The sequence below is a fragment of the Moschus berezovskii genome, chromosome 6, assembly GCF_049115385.1.
Source record: "Moschus berezovskii isolate FMDL1 chromosome 6, NW_MosBer_1.0, whole genome shotgun sequence".
In the NCBI taxonomy this organism is placed as follows: Eukaryota; Metazoa; Chordata; class Mammalia; order Artiodactyla; family Moschidae; genus Moschus; species Moschus berezovskii.
The window spans coordinates 48922129-48939465 of NC_142465.1; the positions used below are offsets into that span (position 1 = coordinate 48922129).

The following is a 17337-nucleotide window of genomic DNA, read 5'->3' on the forward strand; positions in this document are numbered from 1 at the left end:
TTCAGGGTTGTTTTTTTTTCTTTATAGTTGCTCAAATTCAATAGTGCTAATCCCAATTCTTCCTGAACAGTATCTTTCATTATTTTCTTGCAATTAACTCTTGCTGCTGCTGCTAAGTCACTTCAGTCGTGTCCGACTCTGTGTGACCCCATAGACAGAAGCCCACCAGGCTCCCCCGTCCCTGGGATTCTCCAGGCAAGAACACTGGAGTGGGTTGCCATTTCCTTCTCTAATGTGTGAAAGTGGAAAGTGAAAGTGAAGTCGCTCAGTTGTGTCCGACCCTTAGCGACCCCACAGACTGCAGCCTACTAGGCTCCTCCATCCATGGGATTTTCTAGGCAAGAGTACTGGAGGGGCTTGCTAAATTAACTCTTAGGACATCAGAATACCCCTCTGCAAACACACAGAACAAAACTTTTAATGTCAGTAAGCAATAAAAAGTCCCTGATTTCCACATGTCACCAAGGGTGGAGCCCCTAAACTGGTTAGAGAAGAGGGAAGTGAAAAGAAGTTAAATACCAAGTCCAGCTCACCCTGATCAGCCTGGACGTCTGGCTTCTCAGTCAACATGAAGGCTGTCCTCATTCTGGGGCTTCTCCTCCTTTCTGTCACTGTCCAAGGCAAGAAATTTCAGAGGTGTGAGCTTGCCAGAACTCTGAAAAGATTTGGACTGGATGGCTACAAGGGAGTCAGCCTGGCAAACTGTAAGTCAACTATTCTTCATCCTTTCAAACAGTTAGCCAGGTGTGGATCAGACACTAACAGAGGAAGAAGAAAGAGACTTTGGGTGAATGGGATTTTTTGTTTCTTGGCAGGTTTGTACATTTACAATGTTTAAAAACAGCTTGTTCTTTTAGAATCAGATGTACCAGATGAAGGAATGAGGCACGGTGGGTCAAATTCTAAGCATGCCAGATCCCCATATACGCCTCTAGAGCCACTAAATTTGCCAACTAGCACGTGGAGGCTGACTGACTCTAAGATACATTTCAGAACCTGGGATATGTCTGTCAAGCCCTTGGTGTTTGACTCTACCCATTTCCAGTTTGGAACTTGCGTTCTTCAAGCCTGAGTAGGCAGTGTTTGTTTTTTCATTTTTTTTTTTTAATCCCCCTACCATGATGTTGAGCTTTTAACAGCAAAGTTTTTTAAAACTTACATTGAACTCTTAAAACAGGGACAGTAGGAACCTGTCTTTCCTCAATCAATATCTACATAAGGATCCCTGAAATGCCTCACGAAAATACATCTTATTATTCTGACGCTCCATTAATTAATTTTCATTTTCTTCCACAGAATTAAAGATGTGCCTTGAGGAAAAGTGGCTGTGTACTTTAGTCCATATTTGTCAATGTCATCACTGTATTTTTCAAATTGAATTCAAATATTTCCCCTCCATAAGTATTTTTGAATGAATAAGCAACCGGCTGGCTGGCTGGATGGATGACATAGTCTTTCTTATTCTATGATTCTTGTTGTCTGGATTCTATTTTGATACACAAATTCACCTTTAGGTATCATAAGAAATTTTCTTTCTCCTAGAAAATCCTTACTTTTCCTAATAAAGGTATTTTTTCATTAGGATATACATCTGCTGCTAATGACCAAATACACTCAACAACTCTGTTGCTTTTTCCATTCTAGGCTCAATCTTACCTGAGGGATGGGAGCAGGGGAAGGGTAATAGTAATAGAAGACACAGCTATTTTAATATTTTTGTAATACGTTATCTTATTTCATTAGTATTTTCATATATTTGCTAACAAAAGAATTCTCTTAAGGGCCCTTAATACCAAGTGTTAAAATATTTACAAGTAAAATATATCTTTATGTTTCTAAAATAAGTCATTAGTAAAATAGAATTGTGCTGTGAAATATAAGTCATATGATGTTGCTGTTTGTTACTAAAAATACATTTTTTTTTTCAGGGATATGTTTGACCTATGGAGAAAGCCGTTATAACACACAGGTTACGAACTACAATCCTAGAAGCAAAAGCACTGATTATGGAATATTTCAGATCAACAGCAAATGGTGGTGTAACGATGGCAAAACCCCCAAAGCAGTTAACGGCTGTGGTGTGTCCTGCAGTGGTAAGACAAGATGATGTTGAGGGATGGCACAGGGCTCTTCTGGTTATAGCTACAAGAATAGAGATTCAATACAAATGAAAAGGTCTTGAAGAGTTCACGAGGGACCTAGAAAAACTCCATCTTAACTTCTAGAAATGCTTCCTTATCTACCTTGTAAGTCCTTAAATAAGAAATTAAACAGTTGGTATCATAAAAGGTTGCTGTTTGCTAACATACAAAAATTTTTGGAATGATCTGTCACTTTATTATAACTGGACTTGTTGATGCTTTGTAAAGAACAATGCTATTCCTCCTACTTACCTTGTTTGGGAAAGGTATAGGGATAATCAAGTTGTGTGTGTGTGTGTGTGTTTTAAATATACACTCCGTTATTGGAAAATGAAAGAATTAGTGGTTAACCAAAGAGGAGGAATATGTGTGTTCTTTTTAAAAAACTTTTACTTTTGGTTATGAAATATTTTAAATATGTGAACAATTTGAAACATTAGTATATCAACATAAATATGTGCTTTAACAGTATAATATGTGCTTTAGCAGTTGTTAACATTTCGTCATTTACTTCTTTTATGTATATATTATCCAGTTGGTGGTTTTTTGCTGAGTGATTTTAAAGTGAATTAGAAACATTATTACGTTCCATTTCTAAATTCTTTACTATGCATCTCTAAAAAATACACTTCATATTTAATCACTGTCATTCTAACAATTTCATATAGGGATTTGTTTACTCAGAATGAAACAAATACTCTATTGAGTTCCTTTTCAAATTGAGATAACATATGCAATATTTAGGGCTTGCCAGGTGAGGCTATTAGTAAAGAACCTGCCTGCCAATGCAGGAGACATAAGAGACACGGGTTTGATCCCTGGGTTGGGAAGATCTTCTGGAGGAGGGCATGGCAGCCCACTCCAGTATTCTTGCCTGGGAGAATCCCCACGAACAGAGGAGCCTGAGGGGCCACAGTCCATGGGGTCTCACAGAGTCGGACATGACTGAAGCTACTTAGCAAATGTGCATGCACATACAATATTTATTGAATAAAATACTGAGAAGTATTGCAAATTTGATATTGTTTAATTTTTAATATTAAAATTCCTAATAAAGAAGATTAGTTTCTGGATATTCTTTTGTATTCAGTTAATTGTTGGGGTTTAAAAATTATTTTTTATTATATAATAATCTGTGGTCATTGAATAAAAATTCTTACTACCCAGAGATTTATGACCACTGGTAACTTTTGGTATCCATGTCTTCGTTCAGAATATATATCACTCATGAACATGAACGTAAAGCTGTATTATGCACATTTGTACCCACAAACATGTAAGCAATGTGCTTCAACAAAAATGAAACTGAACTATATTTACCAGCTTACAATTTGCTCTTTACTGTAAAAAATCATTTTTTTCAACAAATACTAATCTTTATTATTTTTTCTGGATGAATAGAATTCTACTATATAAATATTCTAAAATTTATAAATCCAACTCTTGTATTAGCACATATATCTTGGGTACATATCTTATTATTTTGGGGGGAAATACATTTCCACTAGTAGTACTGCTGAGCCAAAAACTGCTAGACCGGGTTCTGCTTGTTTTTTTGTTTTGTTTTCAGTGTCTAGTGAAAAGAGAACCTTCATATTAGTTAATAGTTTCAGAGCTTCCAATGACTTTGGCAAATGAGAACCAGAATGCTTTATTTCATGCCAAATGGGATAGAATGGAGAGAGTTTCTCCCAGTATTCACAGATACAGGGATTCTTAAAAAATAATTTTAGTTGTTCTTTCCTCAGCCTAAGAGAATAAAGCTGATTGAACCTAAAATTTCCATGAAATTTCTGTGAACACTGTCCTCATTTCTCGCCACCTCTTTTTCAGCTATGCTGAAAGATGACATCACTCAGGCTGTAGCGTGTGCAAAGAAGATTGTCAGTCGGCAAGGCATTTCGGCATGGTGTGTTGTTGTTTTTGTTTTCCGTTCAGTGTTGTTGAGATGTAATTGACACACAGCACTTTGTAAGTTTAAGGTGTACAGCATAATGACTTATGTACACCCCAAAATGATTGTCACAGTAGGTTTAGTGAACATCCATGATCTCAATGGATAAAAAATTACAGAAACAGAAGAAAAAATTCTGTGTGTGTGATGAAAAGCTTAGGATTTACACTCTAATCTATTTTCATATATAAGATACAGCAGTGTTAATTATATTATCATAGTGTGCATCACATCCCTGGTGTTTTTTTATCTTATACCTAGAAGTTTGTAGTATTCCACTGCTTTCATCCAATTCCCCACCCTCACCCCACCCACAACAGCCACCTCTGGTAACCACAAATCTCACCTCTTTTTCTATGAGCTGGTTTGTTTGTGTTTGAAGTAAAAATTTCAAACTGCAACACTATGTAAGTTCCTTTTACAGAGCAAGGTATGTGTTAGGCATTAAAAGGGAGACCTGCGGTCTTCCCTAGTAGTTAAGATTCTGTGCTTTCAATTCAGGAGGTGGGGGTCTGGTACCTGGCTGGGGAACTAAGATACCAGAGGCCATGTGGTACGGCCAAAAAAAAAAAGGGTTGGGGGGGGAGTTTTACCCTACTGTTTTACAGTAGATTTACCCTACTGTTATGAGAGAAGTGAGGTAATATTCTTAAAGACCAAGGTATGCTACTGAGAACTGAAAATCTAAAAAATTAGATTTATGCTCAACAGTGTATTACATAGAAATGATCTACTTTAACTGATTCAGAATCTAATTATTTTATTCCTCAATTTATTTTAAGGACTTCTAGAGTTTTTAAGTTTCTACACACTCTACCAATTCCTTGTCATATCTTGAAATTAATTTTGGAAGTAAGTAAATATGGAACACACTTTACAGTTGTGTTGTGGACTACACAAGACTTCATATTTGTGTTCAGCATTCTGTGTTCTAGTGAAGGCTTGGGAGATGTGAAGTCCTTGGTATACATGTCTCCAGTTAATAAATAGCAATACTTGGATTGGTCTGTAGCCTGTATTTCATATATTGATAAACAATTTTGTTCTCCCAAAGGATCTGAAATATGTGTAACACAACGAAGATATATTTTCACCTTATTACCATGTGTTTCATCTTTCTCTACAGGGTGGCGTGGAAAAACAATTGTCGAAACCGAGATGTCAGCAGTTATATTCAGGGTTGCAAACTGTAACTCTGGAGTTTTCTTTCTTCTGTTCATTTGTCTCTTTTTCATATTAAGAAGTAATAGTTGAGTAAAAGGTTATGCTACCACTTTTTCAAACAAATAATGCTTATACAGAAGCAGGAACATGTGGTCTTTCTTCTAAAAGGCTTGATGTTTACCTCATGTGTTTATTATTTGATATTACCACAACATTTTTCAGGTTCTTAACAGAACTAATGCTGGTGAATATTTGTCTAAAACCTTAGTTATCAAATATATCTCTAGTACATTAAGTTCTTAATCAAAGAAATAACCCAGACTTAATTTTGAATGATACAGTACTCCCCAATATTCAACACAAATATTACAAAAGAATATCTTTAAGCAAATTGATCTTGGGCAAAGTCCCACTGTGTAGGCATGTGAATTTTCATCTGTCCAGCCAAAAGGAGATGAATGTCAAATGGCTAAATATGAAAACAGCCTGAATTAAGAATTTTGTTTTCATACAGTGTGGCCTTTGATTTAAATGTTTATGTAGAAATGTTGCATTTACACAGCTTTAAAAATAAACTCACAATTTATACATCAACCTATTTTAACGTTTGTAAAGAACTCATATATGTATCTTGCTGATTCTGGAACATAAAGAAAGATTAGATGAGCCAATGCTTTTCCTTAATTTTATTAACTTAGATTCACACTTTATGACAAATTCAGAGGTAGATGAGTTTGCAGGCATTGAATTAATTGCTATCAAATAGATGTGAAATTATGCATGCTGTAAAAAATACAAACATTTTCATTAAAAGCTTTGCAATTCATACCTTGTCTTTCTTTGTTCAGTTCAGTTCAGTCATTCAGTCATGTCCAACTCTTTTCGACCCCATGAATCACAGCATGCCAGGCCTCCCTGTCCATCACCAACCCCCAGAGTTCACTCAAACTTATGTCCATCGAGTTGGTGATGCCATCCAGCCATCTCATTCTCTGTCATCCCCTTCTCCTCCTGCCCCCAATCCCTCCCAGCATCAGAGTCTTTTCCAATGAGTCAACTCTTCGCATGAGGTGGCCAAACTATTGGAATTTCAGCTTTAGCATCAGCCCTTCCAATGAACACACAGGACTGATCTCCTTTAGGACGGACTGGTTGGATCTCCTTGCAGTCCAAGGGACTCTCAAGAGTCTTCTCCAACACCACAGTTCATCAATTCTTTGGTGCTCAGCTTTCTTCACAGTCCAACTCTCACATCCATAAATGACCATTAGACAGAGGTTGGTTGGCAAAGTAATGTCTCTGCTTTTTAATATGCTATCTAGGTTTGTCATAACTTTCCTTCCAAGGAGTAAGCGTCTTTTAATTTCATGGCTGTATGTAATATCTCTGAAGAAATACATATGTATATATTTGGGAAAAAAATGAATCTGACACTTAGTATTTCCTACATCTTCACCTGTAATGAAATAGCTGGATGTTGCTGCGAGAAATCCATAAGCATGCTGACAGATCTCACTTAATATTTTAAATTAAAAAAAAATTTTGGTGGTGCTACACAGCTTCTGGGACCTTAGTTCTCTGACCAGGGCTTGAATTTGCACCCTAAACAGTGAAAGCATAGCGTCCTAATCATGGGGCCGCCAAGGAATTCCCCTCACTTTAAATTCATAAACATAAATCTCAAATGGGCACTCAAATCTGCTTGGTCATCATAGTCACTTCTCTGCAGTTCTGTATTGGTGTCCCCACTCTCTAAAATGGCTGTCACTATTTGCTTCTCCTCTCATCTCAAAGTCCTAACATATACACCCAACTACGGGGCTTCAACATACTCTGCTCTCAGTAGATGACCTGTCTTCGTGTTACACTGACAGAACAGATGCAACTCATAGAAAATTCTCCCTTCATCCCCACCATAATAGAGCTCACACCTTCCCCTGGGCCCATCCCCGCTTCATTCCCATTTATCACTGTGATGAAGGGCGTCTGCTCCTCCCAGTGGCAGTGTCTCAGTATGCAGTCTTCATCACAGCCCTCTCCCTACTCCAGTTTAGGCTGAGGGTTTCCTGCATCCTGAGTTTCTTTCTCTTTGCTGGATCATCTCCATCACTGTACAAACTGCCCTGGTAACATTGCTTCTTACAAAGAACTCTCCGTGAGCTCTACATAACCTTCCAACTACAACATTTTTAATTTTCTTTAACAGCAACACTTCTGGGATGAGTTATCCATATCCACCCACTCCACATCCTCACCTCTGTTTCTCTTTGTGACTCTTCTCAATCTGACTGCTGTCCTCACTCAGCTGAAAACGGCTCTAACATGACACCTTCCAGGATGCTTTGGGGCTAGTTAAGTGATCACCTGATTTCTGTTCATCCTACTTGATCTCTCAGCAGCATTTGACAGAATGAGACACTTCCTACTTTTGAAAATTTTTTCTTCCTCAGCTTCTCCTCTTTTATATCCTGCCTCATTGATGCTTCCTTTACAGCCATTCTGGCTATTTCTCTGCTGAATGATATTTAAAGGTTAGAGTGCCCTAGGGTTCAAGCCTGTAATCATTTGATAGACATACTTTATTTATTCATTTATTTGTCTCTTCTAGCTGAAATATAACATTAAAAATGAGTTTTTCAAACTTTTTGAAGACACTGAAATAATGTCAATTTTCCCCCAAATCTGCAAATACGGTGCAGTCTTTTACTTTTTCTGAACACTTTGAGAATATACTGCCAAAATGGTGCCCAGTAGCTCTGATCCTTCAGTGTGTGACTCCTCAAAACACCATCCAAATCAGGGGGTGAACACTGACAAATTAGGACCACTTAATCATCAAATCCTATGCAATTTCATCAACAGTCCCTAAAGATTTTCTTAATTAAAAGAATCAAATGTTTTATTTGGTTGTTATGTTTCTCAGTTTCCTTCAGTCTAGATCCCTTTTTCATCTTTTCCATGACTTTTATGACTTTAACCCTTTTGAAGACCTCAACCACCTATGGTGTAAAACGGCGTACGGCTTTTCTGATATTCTGTGGAGTAGATTAGGTTATGCACCTTTGGCAGGGATACCATAGAAGTGATTTTGTGTTCTTCCCATTGCATCCTTTCAGGTAACATACAGTTTTGAAATGTTCTATTATTGATGATGTACATGTTGATCATTTGATCAAGGTGATGTCTGCAAGTCACCTCCACTGTGAAGTATTTGGGAGATGGTGAGGTACTTTGAGAAATTTTGTTCCTGATCAAAATTTCAATGTTTATATCCACTTATTATATCAGTATGGGTTTCCCTAGTGACTCAATGGTAAAGAATTCGCCTGCCAATACAGGAGACTCATGAGACATGGGTTCGATCTCTGGGTCAAGATCATCCCCTGGTAAAGGAAATGGCTACCCACCCCATTATTCCTGCCAGTATAATCCCATGGAAAGAGAAGCCTGGAAGGCTACAGTCCGTGGGGTCACAAAGAGTTGGACACGACTAAGCGCACATGCAGGCATGCATACATTATATGAGGATGGACCCCTGGCTTCCTACTTTATTCCAATTATAATGAGTCATAATCCATTCAGTTCAGTTCAGTTCATTCACTCAGTCATGTCCAACTCTTTGCTACCACATAATCCACAGCACGCTAGGCCTCCCTGTCCTTCACGAACTCCTGGAGACTGCCCAAACTCATGTCCATTGAGTTGGTGATGTCATCCAACTATCTCATCCTCTGTTGTGCCCTTCTCCTCCTGCCCTCAATCTTTCCCAGCATCAGGGTCTTTTCAAATGAGTCAGCTCTTCGCATCAGGTGGCCAAAGTATTGGAGTTTCAGCTTCAATATCAGTCCTTCCAATGAACACCCTGGATTGATCTCCTTTAGGATAGACTGGTTGGATCTCTTTCAGTCCAAGGGACTCTCAAGAGTCTTCTCCAACACCACAGTTCAAAAGCATCAATTCTTCGGCGATCAGCTTTCTTCACAGTCCAACTCTCACATCCATACATGACCTCTGGAAAAACCATAGCCTTGACTAGATCGACCTTTGTTGGCAAAGTAATGTCTCTGTTTTTTAATATTCTGTCTAGGTTGGTCATAACTTTCCTTCCAAGGAGTATGCATCTTTTAATTTCATTGCTGCAATCACCATCTGCAGTGATTTTGGAGCCCAGAAAAATAAAGTCTGACACTGTTTCCACTGTTTCCCCATCTATTTCCCATGAAGTGATGGGACTGGATACCATGATCAGAGTTTTCTGAATGTTGAGTTTTAAGCCAACTTTTTCATTCTCTTCTTTCACTTTCATCAAGAGGTTCTTTAGTTCTTCTTCACTTTCTGCCATAAGGGTGGTGTCATCTGCATATCTGAGGTTACTGATATTTCTCCCAGAAATCTTTTTTTTTTCTTAAGTTTTTATTTTTTATTATTTTTATAGGAGGCTAATTATTTTACAGTATTATATTGGTTGGTTTTGCCATATATTGACATGAATCTGCCCCAGGTGTACATGAGTTCCCCTTCCTGAAGCCCCCTCCCATCTCCCTCTTCCCCTTATCCTCCCTCTGGGTCATCCCCACACACCAGCCCCGAGCATCCTGTAACATGCATTGACTCTGAACTTGTTATTCGTTTCACATATGATAATATACATGTTTCAATGCCATTCTCCCAAATCATCCCACCCTCCCCCTCTCCCACAGAGTCCCAAAGACTGTTCTATACATCTGTGTCTCTTTTGCTGTCTTGTATACAGGGTTGTCATTTCCATCTTTCTAAATTCCATATATATGCGTTAGTATACTATATTGGTGTTTTCCTTTCTGGCTTACTTCACTCTGTATAATAGGCTCTAGTTTCATCCACCTCATTAGAACTGATTCAAATGCATTCTTTTTAATGGCTGAGTAATACTCCATTGTGTATATGTACCAAAGCTTTCTTATCCATTCGTCTGCAGATGGACATCTAGGTTGCTTCCATGTCCTGGCTATTATAAGCAGTGCTGCGATGAACATTGGAGTACATGTGTCTCTTTCAATTCTGGTTTCCTCAGTGTGTATGCCCAGGAGTGCGATTGCTGGATCATATGGCAGTTCTATTTCCAGTTTTTTAAGGAATCTCCACACTGTTCTCCATAATGGCTGTACTAGTTTGCATTCCCACCAACAATGTAAGAGGGTTCCCTTCTCTCCACACCCTCTCCAGCATTTATTGCATGTAGACTTTTGGATAGCAGCCATTCTGACTGGTGTGAAATGGTATCTCATTGTAGTTTTGATTTGCATTTCTCTGATTATGAGGGATGTTGAGAATTTTTTCATGTGTTTGTTAGCCATCTTTATGTCTTCTTTGGAGAAATGTCTGTTTAGTTCTTTGGCCCATTTTCTGATTGGGTCATTTATTTTTCTGGAATTGAGCTGAAGGAGCTGCTTATATATTTTGGAGATTAATCCTTTATCAGTTGCTTCATTTGCTATTATTTTCTCCCATTCTGAAGGCTGTCTTTTCACCTTGCTTATAGTTTCCTTTGTTGTGCAGAAGTTTTTAATTTTAATTAGGTCCCATTTGTTTATTTTTGCTTTTATTTCCAATATTCTCTCCCAGAAATCTTGATTCCAGCTTGTGCTTCTTCCAGCCCATCGCTTCTCATGATGTACTCTTCATATAAGTTAAATAAGCAGGATGACAATATACAGCCTTGACATATTCCTTTTCCTATTTGGAACCAGTCTATTGTTCCATGTCCAGTTCTAACTGTTATTTTCTGACCCGCATACAGATTTCTCAAGAGGCGGTCAAAAGGTCTGGTATTCCCATCTCTTTCAGAATTTTCCAGTTTATTGTGATCCACACAGTCAAAGGCTTTGGCATAGCCAATAAAGCAGAAATAGATGTTTTCCTGGAACTCTCTTGCTTTTTCGATGATCCAGCGGATGTTGGCAATTTGACCTCTGGTTCCTCTGCCTTTTCTAAATCCAACTTGAACATCTGGAAGTTCACGGTTCACATATTGCTGAAGCCTGACTTGGAGAATTTTGAGCATTATTTTACTAGCGTGTGAGATGAGTGCAATTGTGAGGTAGTTTGAGCATTCTTTGGCATTTCCTTTCTTTGGGATTGGAATGAAGACTGACCTTTTCCAGTCCTGTGGTCACTGCTGAGGTCTCCAAATTTGCTGACATATTGAGTGCAGCACTTTCACAGCATCATCTTTCAGGATTTGAAATAGTTCAACTGGAATTCCATCACATCCCCTAGCTTTGCTATAATCCATTGCTGTCATTTATTTGGATGTTCACATTGTCCCTGGTTTGGCCAGGAGAGTCTCTGCAAGCTAACTTCTGTGTCATTGTCTGCCAATGCAGGAAACATAGGGTCTGATCCCTGATCTGAAAAGGTTCCATTTGCTGCAACTAAGCCCATGCACCACAACTATTGAACCTGTGCTCCAGAGCCTGGGAACCGCAACTACTGAAGCCCATACATGCCCCAGAGCCAGTGCTCCACAAGAGAAGCCACCACAGTGAGAAGCCTGAGCACGATAACTGGAGAGTAGCCCTTGCTTGTTGCAATTAGAGAAAAACCCTAATAGCAACAAAGACTCAGCACAGCCCAAAATAAATATATAAAAATTAAAAATATATATATATATATATAAAAGGGCAAAGGCAAAAATAAAATTGGAGACATGTAGAGATGGGCTCAATAAAGGACAGAAATGGTATGGACCTAACAGAAGCAGAAGATATTAAGAAGAGGTGGCAAGAATACACAGAAGAACTGTACAAAAAAATCTTCATGACCCAGATAGTCACGATGGTGTGATCACTCACCTAGAGCCAGACATCCTGGAATGTGAAGTCAAGTGGGCCTTAGGAAGCATCACTATAAACAATGCTAGTGGATCAGTAAATCCATCTGCCACTTCCCTTAATTCCTTAGCTTCTTGGCAGGATCTGACACAGCTATCTATGCCTCCTTTTATAAAATATAGTCTGTTTTTTCTCCTATCTTTCTGGTAGCTGATTTCCAGATAGTTCAGTCACACTGTCCTCTGTTTCTATGGTGCTTATTGGATTGACACATTTAATTCATATGCTAATTATTTGTGAACACCGTGAGGCCAATAATTGTATCATATACACTTTAATGTTCTTACGCCCTAGAAAACATTTCTAGTTATCTGTGTTTGTTGAACGTAGTGAATAAGTGAAAATTGGAAAAGTTAAGAAGACTCGAGGCTGTTTTCCCAAAAGTGGTTGAAATCAGTGAGGTCTGTTACTCTGTCATACTGAAATGGAGCAGGACCCAGGACATAAGCTGCCACAATTCTAAGAACTGGCCTCAAGGAAATGGAAACAAATCAACCCTAGAACTGAAGATTCACTGTACCTAAAACAATATGGCAGTGGTCAGACTAACACATGACCAATTTGAAGATGACTATCAGAGCTGATTATACTCTTTCTGCATATAACCCCCTTCCTCAGCCTATAAATGCTCTTGTCCACTGACTATGGGGGGTTTTGGGGGGAGTCTGTCTTTGAACAGGCATCCCCTCACCCCTGCCCCACCCTGCCCGCACCCCTCCCACTCCCGTAGCCAGCATTCAAAATAAAGCAAACTTTCTTTTACACCACCCTGGCCTCTTTATTGGCTTTTGCGTGGTGAGCAGTGGGATCCAACTTTCAGTTACAATACATTCTTCATACCACAATACAGGATTTTTTGTCCTCTGAGCACTCTACTGGATTCTACCTTTCAGAATGTGATTAGAACTTCCCTGGTGGTCCAGTGGCTAAGACTAAAGATCCCAATGCAGGGTTCTCAGGTTCAATCCCCAGTCAGGAAACTAGATCCCACATGCTCCAACTAAAGACCCAGCATTCTGCAAGTAAGACCTGCCTTAACAACAACAACAAAATAATAATGTGCTCCAGAGCAGAACTTTGCTCTTTGTGATTATTTCTCCAGCTTTCCTATTTCTGCTTCTCCCATTTCTCAAAAAAAAAAAAAATTATTCTTTGCTTAAGAGGTTACCCTAAGTATTTTTAAAGCAAAATAAGCTTTCATAAAATAAAATTAAGGACTTCCCTGGTAGTTTAATGGTTCAGAATCTGTGTTTCCACAGCAGGGGACACAGGTTGGATCCCTGGTCTGGGAAGACAGACCCACACGCCACCTAAAAACTGTGGAGCACAGCCACTGAGCATGTGTGTTGCGACTACCGAAGCCCTCCAGGCTGAAGCCCGCGCCCTGCAACAGGGAAGTCCCCACAACGGGAAACCCGCACACTGCAGTGCTCAGGGACACCCGCTCACCACAACTGGAGAAAGCCTGCCTTCAGCAAAGAAGACCAGTACAGCCAGAAATAAAATAAAGAAAGAAATAATTAAAAAATAAGAGGTTTTCAAAAAGACATAAACCTATCAGGACTGGGAGAATGAGAGAGAAGACAGAAACAAAAATCTTGAAACTTGGAAGAGAAAAGGCGAGTGGTATAGGGCAGTCCTGGGAGCTGAGTAGGCAGAGCTAAGAAGCTATCCAGTTCACATTGCAGGAACTCCCTGAATCTCAAGAATTTGTGGTTGTAGGGACCTCTGGAAGTAAGGGAAGGGAGGAGGAAGAGAAGAGCTAAAAAAAAAAAGACTGGTTGACATTCTGTTTAAAAAATATTCAAGTTCTACAGATGTAGGGAACAAACACACGGATACCAAGGTGGGTACTGAGGTGGGATAAGTCTGAAGATTGGGACTGGCATATACACACTGCTGCTGCTAAGTCACTTCAGTCGTGTCCGACTCTGTGCGACCCCATAGACAGCAGCCCACCAGGCTCCCCCATCCCTGGGATTCTCCAGGCAAGAACACTGGAGAGGGTTGCCATTTCCTTTTCCAGTGGATGAAAGTGAAAAGTGAAAGTGAAGTCGCTCAGTTGTGTCTGTCTGACCCTCAGCAACACCATGGACTGCAGCCTTCCAGGCTCCTCTATCCATGGGATTTTCCAGGCAAGAGTACTGGAGTGGGGTGCCACTGCCTTCTCTGATATACACATTACTATGTATAAAATAGATAATCATTGAGAACTTACTGTTCCCATAGCAGAAAAAAAAAAGTTTATTTACCTAAAAATACATTCCAATATACAGTGAAAGTGAAAGTCACGCAGTCGTGTCCAACCCTGGGACCCCATGGACTGTATAGTCCATGGAATTCTCCAGGCCAAAATACTAGAGTAGGTAACCTTTCCCTTCTCCAGGGGATCTTCCCAACCCAGGAATCGAACCCAGGTCTCCTGTATTGCAGGCAGATTCTTTACCCACTGAGCCATAGGGGAATATATATATATTAGGTGCAGACAAATACTATTTGATTCCACTTATAGGAGACACCTAGAATACTCAAACTCATAGAGTCAGAAAGTACACGGGTAGATGCCAGGGGCTGGGGGAGGGAGAATGGGGAGTTAGTGTTTAACGGGGACAGAGGTTTAGTAGGAAGGGGACAATTTGAGAAATGGATGATAATGAGAGTTGCACAATAATGTGAATACACTTAGTGCCACTGAAATGTGTAGTTAAATATGGTTAAAATAGTATGCTTTATATTATGTGACTTTTACTACAAAAAATTTTTTTTTAAAATTCAGGTCCTTACAGCTGAACAATTACCCCTTATTTACCCCCATGGGATAGAACAGGGGTAAAGCAGGGCCTTTGCAGGGTCTCCAGACAGGATTGAGGGAGGAATACCCTACAGAAAATGGGTAGATTAGGCAAACACATGCCTGCTACTAAGACCTTCATCCCCCACTAAACTCTTGAAATACTGGCAACCAGGCCTTTTTATGTGTGTGTGAGCAGAAAAGAGGGAAAGGCTGCCCTGGGGATGTGGCCAGTCTAAGAGGAGAGATCTAAGGAGCCTCAGTGAAACTGATTCAACCAACCAGGTCATCCTTCAGTGAAGTGAAGGATTTGACTCATGGTCAAATCCACATAGGCCCTTGGAACTTCAAATGACTTTTAAAGTTCCCCAATCATGGAGGCCTGTGCTGTGATTCATGGGGTCGCAAAGAATCGGACACGACTGAGCGACTGAACTGAACTGAACTGAATCCTAAATTTAAGTAGATAACCAAAGACTACCAAATAACAGAGAAATGACTCTAATATGAAAAGATATAATTCAAATTAAACAAGCAAAATGGCAGATAAGAGGAATCATAGAGAAGTCAGCTAAAGCCAAAACAAACCCAAACTGTTATTACTATATCCAGATCAAGTAAGAAATAGCAAACATGACACAAAACAAGGAAGAAAAGAATATTCAGGGAATGAAAAAGAGCTGTTGGAATTAAAACTATGATAGCAGAAATGAAAAAACTTGGAGAAAGATAAGATTGATGAAATACTAGCTGCATCTAAAGACCTGAGAGGAGATTTAAACGGGAGACGTAGATAGCAGTTGGGGATTAAGAGGTGCAAACTATTATGTATAAAATAAATAAGCTGAGAAGCCCTGGCAGTCCAGCAGATAGAATTCCAGGGAGCACAGGTTTGGACCCTGGTTAGAAACTAAAATCTTGAAAGCCATGTGGCATAGACTAAATAAATAAATAAATAAGCAAACTACACAAATATATTGGGCAATACAAGGAATATAGCCAATACTTTATAACTACAAATGAAATATAAATTTTAAGAATTATGAATTGCTATGTTGTACACTTAAAACTTATGTAATACTGTATTTACATCAACTATACTTCAATAAAGTATTGAAGCCACCTTGAAGTGGGGAGTTGAACTAATGATAGATAAAAAGAAAAAGCCAGTTTAAAATCATGCAGTTATTAGCTCTAGGGAAAATAAAATCTTGCATAAGTGAAGAAAATAATTGTATTTATGACTATGTAAAAACTGAGTACCAACCAGTCCATTCTAAAGGAGATCAATCCTGGGTGTTCATTGGAAGGACTGATGCTAAAGCTGAAACTGCAATACTTTGGCCACCTCATGCGATGAGTTGACTCACTGGAAAAGACTCTGATGCTGGGAAAGGTTGGGGGCGGGAGGAGAAGGGGACGACAGAGAATGAGATGGCTGGATGGCATCACCGACTCTGTGGACATGAGTTTGAGTGAACTCCGGGAGTTGGTGATGGACAGGGAGGCCTGGCGTGCTGTGATCCATGGGGTCGCGGAGAGTCGGACATGACTGAGTGACTGAACTGAACTGAAAAACTGAGTAATGATTTAATAAAGTATATATAGTTACATCAGAGGAGAAGGCAATGGCAAGCCACTCCAGTACTCTTGCCTAGAAAATCCCATGGATGGAGGAGCCTGGTAGGCTGCAGTCCGTGGGGTTGCTATGGGTCGGACACGACTGAGCGACTTCACTTTCACTTTTCACTTTCACACATTGGAGAAGGAAATGGCAACCCACTCCAGTGTTCTTGCCTGGAGAATCCCAGGGACAGGGGAGCCTGGTGGGCTTCCGTCTGTGGGGTCACACAGAGTCGGACACGACTGAAGTGACTTAGCAGCAGCAGCAGTTACATCAGAAGGGTAGCTTTTAGGGAAAGTTGCCATGTGTGATGAAGATGCAGGAGGAGGAAATAGAACTTAATCCTTAACTTGCACTGTGGGAATCAATATCATAAAATGGAGAAATCAAGAAGAAGCAACACAAGCCTGATACATAAAAGCATGGGAGTATAAATATTTTTTTTTTTTTGGTGGCCATGCCACACAGTTAGTGTTATCTCAATTCCTAGACCAGGGATTGAACCCGGGCCACAGCAGTGAAAGTGCAAAATGCTAATCACTAGGCCAATAGGGCACTGTCTAAGATTCCTAACATTAAGCTAAAAGAGTAGAAAATTGTTGCCTGTAAAGTGGGAGAAACGGGGAGTAACATCTTTCATAACAAACCTGTAGAAACATCTCATTCTGTAAACACTGAGAATTTACAACTTTGTAAAAAAATTTGAATGGTCTACAATATAATTTGCTGCTTCCCTGGTGGACTTAGAGGTAAAGAATTCACCTGCCAGTGAAGGAGACACAAGTTCGATC

General features: G+C 39.6%; 1 protein-coding gene across 1 annotated transcript; it reads left to right on the top strand.

The window, feature by feature from the left end:
- The first annotated feature begins 509 nt into the window (after nt 1–509).
- LOC129535839 (lysozyme C, intestinal isozyme) lies at nt 510–6085 on the top strand. Its single transcript, XM_055394503.2, has 4 exons — nt 510–704; nt 1929–2093; nt 3975–4050; nt 5222–6085. Exons 1-4 carry the CDS (start codon nt 569–571, stop codon nt 5286–5288), a joined length of 444 nt encoding a protein of 147 aa, XP_055250478.1. The 5' UTR covers nt 510–568; the 3' UTR covers nt 5289–6085.
- The last annotated feature ends 11252 nt before the right edge of the window (nt 6086–17337 follow it).

Bases quoted from the DNA above. Each gene is read 5' to 3' on its own strand.
- LOC129535839 (XM_055394503.2), top strand. From the start codon at position 569: ATGAAGGCTGTCCTCATTCTGGGGCTTCTCCTCCTTTCTGTCACTGTC. The intron at 705-1,928 runs GTAAGTCAACTA...TTTTTTTTTCAG, and splicing joins GGGAGTCAGCCTGGCAAACT to GGATATGTTTGACCTATGGA. The intron at 2,094-3,974 runs GTAAGACAAGAT...CCTCTTTTTCAG, and splicing joins CTGTGGTGTGTCCTGCAGTG to CTATGCTGAAAGATGACATC.